The sequence below is a fragment of the Electrophorus electricus genome, chromosome 1 (assembly GCF_013358815.1).
Source record: "Electrophorus electricus isolate fEleEle1 chromosome 1, fEleEle1.pri, whole genome shotgun sequence".
Lineage (NCBI taxonomy): Eukaryota > Metazoa > Chordata > Actinopteri > Gymnotiformes > Gymnotidae > Electrophorus > Electrophorus electricus.
This window is the reverse complement of record NC_049535.1, coordinates 24,194,947-24,205,015: the sequence shown is the minus strand read 5'-3', so window position 1 is coordinate 24,205,015 and position 10,069 is coordinate 24,194,947. Positions and strand designations below refer to the sequence as shown.

The 10,069-nt window shown below is 39.5% G+C and overlaps 2 long non-coding RNA genes and 1 gene segment (V, D, J or C); all 3 read left to right on the top strand.

Moving 5' to 3' along the window:
- Positions 1–1,288: 1,288 nt before the first annotated feature.
- On the top strand, positions 1,289–1,928 carry LOC118241199. Its single transcript, XR_004775899.1, has 2 exons — positions 1,289–1,408; positions 1,487–1,928. It is a non-coding gene; the product is annotated as an uncharacterized LOC118241199 (long non-coding RNA).
- Positions 1,929–3,077: 1,149 nt separating this feature from the next.
- LOC118241204 lies at positions 3,078–4,663 on the top strand. Its single transcript, XR_004775904.1, has 2 exons — positions 3,078–3,161; positions 4,522–4,663. It is a non-coding gene; the product is annotated as an uncharacterized LOC118241204 (long non-coding RNA).
- A 92-nt stretch (positions 4,664–4,755) lies between these two features.
- On the top strand, positions 4,756–8,435 carry LOC118241163. The segment is given in 3 exon segments: positions 4,756–4,821; positions 6,835–6,933; positions 7,025–8,435. Coding segments are annotated over 3 exon segments (465 nt in total).
- The last annotated feature ends 1,634 nt before the right edge of the window (positions 8,436–10,069 follow it).

Sequence of the window (10,069 nt, the reverse complement as noted above, 5' to 3'; positions counted from 1 at the left end):
TCTTTTCTGTTTAGTTGAGCAAACTCAGAAACTGCTGTGATTCCCATATATGTATGTGTGCCAGGTCAAGGTCAGATGTATGCCTGAGAGATGTTAGGTGCCAAGAAAAACATACCAACTATAGGGGGCAGTAAAGTACAAGAAAAAAAATGTAAAAAATATCAAACACGCTGTCTTCTCTGGAGATTCAGAGGCGTCATTTGTTTATATTGTTTATATTAAGTGCTCCTCAGATCCTTTTTTTCAAAACTTGCTCACTGTAGTATGTTTGCATAATTAAAGTTGTAAGAACATGTAACAATGTGAAATAAACCCAAAATATTATAAATGATTATTATTTTTAAAAAGTAGATGTGATGTAGTGAATGGGACTGGTATGATCTGCAGACTGTAATATTATTTAGTATTAATACAAATACTCGGTGCTGCTCATAGCTATGATACAAACATATTTATATTTAATGGTCCTCCCGATGTTTTTTTTTCAGAGCACTTACTGTAGAACAAACCTTTTTAGGCCAATGCCACTACAACCCCTGGGCCTGTGGGATCATAGATCCATTCTTTAATACCTGCATACACTCTACACAGGAGAAAATCCCAACCCCCTACAAAGACTTTTAAAGCACGGCTTGCAGAATTGCTCAGAAAAGACAAACTGGGGCAAATTTTTGATTATGAGGACTTGGAGGTGTGCTCAGCTTCAAACAGAACTGTGTTGACGATGTCACCATCGACAGGCACATCTGGGTGTATCCCAGTCAGAAGCCCTGGATAACAAAGAAGGTGAAACCCTCCTCAAGGCTTGAAATACTGCATTCAGGTATGGTAACAGAGTCCTATACAGCACTGCGAGAGCCAAGCTGAAGAAGGGCATCAGGGAGACAAAAGATTGAGGACCTCTTCGCCACCAATGACTCACGCCGGGTGTGGCAGGTAACCAACACCTCACCAACTACAAAACTAGCAACCACATGAGTAAGCTGCCAACACTGATGGTGTAACAGGAAGGGTGCTGAAGGAATGTGCAGACCAGCTCTCAGAGGTCTTCATAAAGATCTTTAACCTGTCCCTGTCGAAAACATCCCACCCTGCCTGAAGTCTCCCATGATCATTCCACTTCCAAAAAAGGCAGCTATCACTAGCCTCAATGATTACCATCTGGTTGCACTCACTCCACTCATTATGAAGTGCTTTGAGAGGCTGGTCTCACAGCACATCAAAACCAGCCTCCCACCCCATAACTGACCTTTTTCTGACCCCTCCATGACATCGCCATGCAAATACAGAGGGTTGTGTGTTCATCCAGTACTTATGTGCTGCTGATCTGAGTGGAGCAGTAGAGTCTCATCAACACTCACCATGAAGATCACTCTCTCCGTATTACTGCTACTACTTCACATCATCAGTGAGTTAACCAGCTCATTTAAAAAAATTATATCACATTGTATAGATGGTGTCAATGACATTCGTTGTTTTATGGCAGGTATTAAATGTGAAAGTCTTGAGTCTATTCCCACTGGTTCAGTGGTGAAACAACCTGGAGAAACTCTGAGTCTTTCCTGTAAAGGATCTGGATTTAGCTTTGGGAGCTATGGCATGCACTGGATCAGACAAAAACCTGGAGAAGGATTGGACTGGATTGGTGCTATCTGGTATGATGCCAGTAAAACTGTATATGACAAACCTATTGAGGGATGAATAAAAATTACTAGAGACAACTCCAAAAACATGGTGTATCTACAGCTGAATGATTTGACAGCACACGACTCAGCTGTGTATTACTGCGCACGCTACCACAGTGGCAGAAACATGTGAACCAGCTGTGCGAAATCTTTTCATGGATGTTGTATTAAACATAGTTGATGCTTTCCCAAGGTTAGCTAATGGTGCCATAGTTTATTAAATAAAATGTAACATTTATCAAATGTGTCTCAAACATTTCTTAAATTAAAGGGGCCAAAAATGTCATGCAATTCTTTTAGGCCACAATTTTGATCCACTTGCAGGTTTGAGCTAATTGACAAATCCAAGCAAATGGAACAAAATCCTAGAATGGGCGTTTACATTTTGAGACTGAACTATCCACCTTTGCCAGATATCTTTGCCACCACTCTTATAATGACAGATATATTTAATTTTGAAATGTAAAAGTATTTGCCAAAGATAAAATAACAGTTTGATTAAACTTTAAGGAGGGCTACAATCTGTAGATTGTAATTAACACACATGCTAAAATAGACATACCCCAAACATCCATCTTTAACCATTACTGTGTACTGCGTACTGTGTAGAAAAAGTGATAGGCAAGTTAATAGTAAGGTTATCAAATACAAAAAGAGGTGCCTGTGACTCTGGCTGTTTATCGATGCACAAAATGATTCATTCAATGTGAAAAACAAAAATCACCAGCTAATTCACTTCAGCATATCACAGACTTGTTATTTGTTTTCAAGATTCCACCATGTATTCTGTAATGTCTTAAGTGTAACTTTCTGTTTTCCACTTAGTTGAGAAAACAGAGAATCAGTTGTAGTTACCATGTATGAAATGCATGTTTGAGAGATTTTAAAGGACAAGAACATAGCAACTATAGGGGGCAGTAGAGTAATAGAAATGAAAAAAAAATTCTCACAACCTGCCATCTCTGGAGATTTAATGCTCTCAGACAAACATTTTGTTTATACTTAGAGCTCTATACTTAGAGCACTAACTGTAGAATACATATTCTGGCTTCATTAACCATTTCTAGGACATGTAATACTGTGAAATAAAACAACCCAAACATTAAAAACGATCATTATAAAAAACCCCAAAACAAAACAATCTAGACTATTTCATGATCACTGCTTAATAAATGACCACTACTGTGATGTAGTGAATGGGACTGGTATGATCTGAAGTCTGTGGTTCAGTGTTTATACAAATGTTACACAGTATATAACTGAACATAGGTTCAGGATGACTACAAATACAGTGGAACTGTAATGACCGTCAATAATAATGGCTTACTTTAACCATGACATCACCATGCAAATCCAATGTGCTGTGTGTTCATCCAGTATTTATATGCTGTTCATCTGAGTGGAGCAGTAGAGGCTCATCAACACTCACCATGAAGATCACTCTCTCCCTATTCCTGCTACTACTCCACATCATCAGTGAGTTCCTCAATGACACTTTTTATTTAGACATTTACCTGTATTCTGGTGTAAAAGTATAATTTATAATCAAACATTTACATTTCTTCAGCAGGTGTGAAATGTGAGAGTCTTGAATCATTACAAACTGTAGTTCAGAAAAAACCTGGAGAAACTCTGAGTCTCTCCTGCAGAGGATCTGGATTTACTTTTCGGAACTACCACATGCACTGGATCAGACAAAAGGCTGGGAAACCACTGGTGTGGATGGGAATTATGTGGAATGATGCCAGTGGAACCAGCTATACTAAAAGTTTTGAAGGGCGAACAGAAATCACCAGAGACAATTCCAAGAGCATGGTGTATCTGAAACTGTCTGGACTGACAGCTGAGGACTCAGCTGTATATTACTGTGCACGTGAAGCACAATGACAGAGTATGAGGATACACAATACAAAAACATGGGGCAGCTTTTAGATAGTAAGATTTGGAGAGTGTAGGTTTCAGCAGTTGGGGTCATGAAAGATCAACCCCAAAACTACACAGACATAAACCAGCATGTACATGTCCATGAGCCTCTTTTACAGCTACTTTACAGTAACTAATTTGGTTTAACTAACATATTACAGACCACTGAGATGCTTATTTAGCTGTATTACCTGAAATGGTTGTGAAAGTACCTCATTTTGTTGCAGCTCTTAAATAGATTTCTACTTCGGCCATATAATCAGCAAGTCACCAAAGCCTGCCCTAATACTATATAAAGATAAGATAAGTGCTTAGTTAATTTTTACATGAATTAACATAATGTCAGGCAAATATCAACTTACACACTCACTATAGATCTCATTGATGCTTCATTACAACTATAACATTCTGAACTAAGACAGCCCAAAATGTTTTCAAAAATCATTATTAAAAAACAATCTAGACTATGTCATGATCATTACTTGATAAATGAACAATATCAGGTAATAGTGTCTATTCTCCATTACCAGTCTGTAACAGTGAATAGGACTGCTATGATTTGTAGTCTGTGATATAATTCAGTATTTCTGTGGGGTTCAACCTTTTTATTCTCCACTGACCTGCTCTGCAACACCATAACTGACATGTATCTCACACTATATGACATCTGTTATGAACACCAGGAATCACGCTCAACCCTGCACTGCCACGCCTACCTCTCCACACACATGCTTCCGATCTGGTTCACCGGAATACTAGCACACACACACATTGTTTCTCTCATCACTGCTCCCTTATTTAAACTCCCCTCCTTCATACTCATGTCGCGAAGTATTGCCAACCTTATGTTGCGTGCCAAACAGTTCAGTTACGGTTTTGTCTTCCTGGTTTTCGACTCCTGCCTGTGTTTCAGACCTTGTCTCCTGCCTGACCCCTGGACACCCCCCGGACTCTGCCCCGTGTTATCGACCTCGAACCAACCTGACTATGAATATCTGCCTGACCCCTCTGATCTGTTTTATTTCCCTAATAAAACCTCTTGTGATTGGATCCTCTTCCTTGTTTGTGTATGCAATTGTAACAACATCACAATGCAAAATTCAGAGGGCTGAGCGTTTATCCAGTACTTATGTGCTGCTGAGCTGAGTGGAGCAGAAGACTCTCACCATGAAGATCACTCTCAAACTATTACTGCTACTACTCCACATCATCAGTAAGTTTTCTAGCTCATTAAAAAAAATCATATCACACTGTATATAAGGTGTTAATGACATTTGTTGCTTTGTGGCAGGTATTAAATGTCAAAGTCTTGAGTCTATTCCCACTGGTTCAATGGTGAAATAGCCTGGAGAAACTCTGCGTCTTTCCTGTATGTCACAGAGTGCTCACCTCTTGCGAGTCACATGGTTTGGCCTGCCACGTGCAGTGGGAGGATCTTTTGTTTGGGGCCACGCCTGCACACACCTGCACCTCGTCTTGTCTATATGTATATAAACCCTTGTCAAAGTGTGCAGTGTATTGATCATTGTTGAGGTAGCATGCTTATGCAAGTTAGTCTTGGTCGATGGGTAGGTAGTCTGTGTTAAACATTCACTTTGTGTAATACCGTTGATGTGTGTTTACAGTTAACTGTTTTGTTATGTGTGAGTGCCCCGTTGAATGTCATTAAATGTCAAACAAAGTTGAGGGAGTCTGTGCGTCCTGCTCCACGCCCTTCAGCACCTGGGCCATACATTACACTGTAAAGGATCTGAATTTGACTTTGGGAGACATGGCACACACTGGATCAGACAAGCTGGAAAAGGCCTGGTGCACATTGGTGCTATCTGGTATGATGCCAGAAAAACTATATATGACAAACGTGTTGAGGGACGAACAAAAATGACTAGCGACAACTCCAAAAACATGGTGCATCTACAGCTGAATGATTTGACAGCACATGACTCAGCTGTGTATTACTGTGAGGGAAACCTCAGTGGCAGAAACATGTGATGAGCTGTATAAAAACCTTTCATGGATGCTTTAAACACAGCTGATGCTTTCCCAACATATGGTGCCATAGTTTATTAAATAAAATGTAACATTTATCAAATGTGTCTCAAACATTTCTTAAATTAAAGGGGCCAAAAATGTCATGCAATTCTTTTAGGCCACAATTTTGATCCACTTGCAGGTTTGAGCTAATTGACAAATCCAAGCAAATGGAACAAAATCCTAGAATGGGCGTTTACATTTTGAGCCTGAACTATCCACCTTTGCCAGATATCTTTGCCACCACTCTTATAATGACAGATATATTTAATTTTGAAATGTAAAAGTATTTGCCAAAGATAATATAACAGTTTGATTAAACTTTAAGGAGGGCTACAATCTGTAGATTGTAATTAACACACATGCTAAAATAGACATACCCCAAACATCCATCTTTAACCACTACTGTGTACTGCGTACTGTGTAGAAAAAGTGATAGGCAAGTTAATAGTAAGGTTATCAAATGCAAAAAAAGGTGCCTGTGACTCTGGCTGTTTATCGATGCACAAAATGATTCATTCAATGTGAGAAACAAAAATCACCAGCTAATTCAATTCAGCCTATCACAGACTTGTTATTTGTTTTCAAGATTCCACCATGTATTCTGTAATGTCTTAAGTGTAACTTTCTGTTTTCCACTTAGTTGAGAAAACAGAGAATCAGTTGTAGTTACCATGTATGAAATGCATGTCTGAGAGATTTTAAAGGACAAGAACATAGCAACTATAGGGGGCAGTAGAGTAATAGAAATGAAAAAAAAATTCTCACAACCTGCCATCTCTGGAGATTTAATGCTCTCAGACAAACATTTTGTTTATACTTAGAGCTCTATACTTAGAGCACTAACTGTAGAATACATATTCTGGCTTCATTAACCATTTCTAGGACATGTAATACTGTGAAATAAAACAACCCAAACATTAAAAACGATCATTATAAAAAACCCCAAAACAAAACAATCTAGACTATTTCATGATCACTGCTTAATAAATGACCACTACTGTGATGTAGTGAATGGGACTGGTATGATCTGAAGTCTGTGGTTCAGTGTTTATACAAATGTTACACAGTATATAACTGAACATAGGTTCAGGATGACTACAAATACAGTGGAACTGTAATGACCGTCAATAATAATGGCTTACTTTAACCATGACATCACCATGCAAATCCAATGTGCTGTGTGTTCATCCAGTACTTATATGCTGTTCATCTGAGTGGAGCAGTAGAGGCTCATCAACACTCACCATGAAGATCACTCTCTCCCTATTCCTGCTACTACTCCACATCATCAGTGAGTTCCTCTGTGACACTTTTTATTTTGACATTTACCTGTATTCTGGTGTAAAAGTATAATTTATAATCAAACATTTAAATTTCTTCAGCAGGTGTGAAATGTGAGAGTCTTGAATCATTACAAACTGTAGTTCAGAAAAAACCTGGAGAAACTCTGAGTCTCTCCTGCAGAGGATCTGGATTTACTTTTGGAAGCTACAACATGCACTGGATCAGGCAACAGGCTGGGAAACCACTGGTGTGGATGGGAGCTATGTGGTATGATGCCAGTGGAACCAGCTATAGTAAAAGTTTTCAAGGGCGAATAGAAATCACCAGAGACAATTCCAAGAGCATGGTGTATCTGAAACTGTCTGGACTGACAGCTGAGGACTCAGCTGTATATTACTGTGCACGTGAAGCACAATGACAGAGTATGAGGATACACAATACAAAAACATGGGGCAGCTTTTAGATAGTAAGATTTGGAGAGTGTAGGTTTCAGCAGTTGGGGTCATGAAAGATCAACCCCAAAACTACACAGACATAAACCAGCATGTACATGTCCATGAGCCTCTTTTACAGCTACTTTACAGTAACTAATTTGGTTTAACTAACATATTACAGACCACTGAGATGCTTATGTAGCTGTATTACCTGAAATGGTTGTGAAAGTACCTCATTTTGTTGCAGCTCTTAAATAGATTTCTACTTCTGCCATATAATCAGTAAATCACCAAAGCCTGCCCTAATACTATATAAAGATAAGATAAGTGCTTAGTTAATTTTTACATGAATTAACATAATGTCAGGCAAATATCAACTTACACACTCACTATAGATCTCATTGATGCTTCATTAAAACTATAACATTCTGAACTAAGACAGCCCAAAATGTTTTCAAAAATCATTATTAAAAAACAATCTAGACTATGTCATGATCATTACTTGATAAATGAACAATATCAGGTAATAGTGTCTATTCTCCATTACCAGTCTGTAACAGTGAATAAGACTGCTATGATTTGTAGTCTGTGATATAATTCAGTATTTCTGTGGGGTTCAACCTTTTTATTCTCCACTGACCTGCTCTGCAACACCATAACTGACATGTATCTCACACTATATGACATCTGTTATGAACACCAGGAATCACGCTCAACCCTGCACTGCCACGCCTACCTCTCCACACACATGCTTCCGATCTGGTTCACCGGAATACTAGCACACACACACATTGTTTCTCTCATCACTGCTCCCTTATTTAAACTCCCCTCCTTCATACTCATGTCGCGAAGTATTGCCAACCTTATGTTGCGTGCCAAACAGTTCAGTTACGGTTTTGTCTTCCTGGTTTTCGACTCCTGCCTGTGTTTCAGACCTTGTCTCCTGCCTGACCCCTGGACACCCCCCGGACTCTGCCCCGTGTTATCGACCTCGAACCAACCTGACTATGAATATCTGCCTGACCCCTCTGATCTGTTTTATTTCCCTAATAAAACCTCTTGTGATTGGATCCTCTTCCTTGTTTGTGTATGCAATTGTAACAACATCACCATGCAAAATTCAGAGGGCTGAGCGTTTATCCAGTACTTATGTGCTGCTGAGCTGAGTGGAGCAGAAGACTCTCATCATGAAGATCACTCTCAACCTATTACTGCTACTACTACAGTGGTGAAGCAACCTGGAGAAACTCCGAGTCTTTCCTGTAAAGGATCTGCACTTAACTTTGGGAGACATGGCATGCACTGGATCAGACAAAAACCTGGAGAAGGACCACACCGGATTGGGGTTATCTGATATGATGCCAGTAAAACTGTATATAACAAACCTATTAAGGGACGAATAAAAATTACTAGAGACAACTCCAAAAACATGGTGCATCTACAGCTGAAAGATTTCACAGCACACGAATCAGCTGTGTATTACTGCACACGAAACCACTATGACAGAAACATGTGATCCAGCTGTGCAAAATCTTTTCATGGATGCTGTATTAAACACAGCGAATGCTTTCCCATGGTTAACAGATGGTGCCATTGTTTATTAAATAATAGGTAACAAATGTATCTCAAACATTTCTTAAAGGGGCCGAAATCATGCAGCGCTTCAAAATTATGCAATTCCACTGTTACGGAATGCGCCCCTTCCCACTGATCACGTGATACGGCTCGCCACATGCAGTGGGAGTTCACAAAATGTCTTCTTTGTAACCACGCCCCTATTAGCACACAGCTGGACCTGGTTTATTGTCATTTGTGTGTGTATTTAAACCCTTGTATGGCAGTTGCACGTTGTCGGTCATTCATTCTAGTTGTAATCATAGTTGTGGACATGTTAGCAGTTGCTCGTATTCACCCTGCTTGTTTTGTGAGTGCTGTTGTGTTTATCGTTCATGTTTTGTGTAATAAGTGTCCGTCTCTGTGGAGAGGTTTTGAGTGCTTCTCCTTGCTCTGCGGAACTCGCACAGTCACAGCCACAACTTGCACTGCACTAATTAATTCCACTTGCAGATTTGAGCTACTTGGCAAATCTTTTACATTTTGAACCTGAAATATTCACCTTTGGCAGATTTCTTTTTTGCCACCGCTCTCATAATGGCAGATTTCATATTTCATTTTGAGATGAAAAATAATTTATAGACAACCCAAGAGTTTTGATAAAGCTTTACTGAGGGCTACAATCTATAGATTGTAAATGACATACATGCTAAAACAGACAGCCCACTAACATCCATCTTTAGCCATGACATTACCAGGCAAATCCAGAATAGTATGTGCCCATCCACTGTGTATTTACTATCGTTCGTGGATACCGGGCTGTTCGTTCCATGACAAGATCCAGATACCGTGTTAGAAGTCAGACTCTTCCGACACTATCACATGGACTGCCGAGATGGCGGAATCTTTATCTGCTAGTGGTGTGCTTGCTCAGTGACATGGGGGGCATATGGGGCATGCCTGTCCAAAACCCTAGATGCGATAGTGCAAGGCTTACCTGCCCGTTTACAAGCAGTGCCAGCAGCTCTTATATGGCACAGATGCAGAAAGAATTGTTTTATCACATCTTTAACTCTGTATACTTTACACCAGGTGTTAGTGATTTTCAATACATTGTAGAAAAAGCACATACTTCTATGAATTATTGAAAAGGTG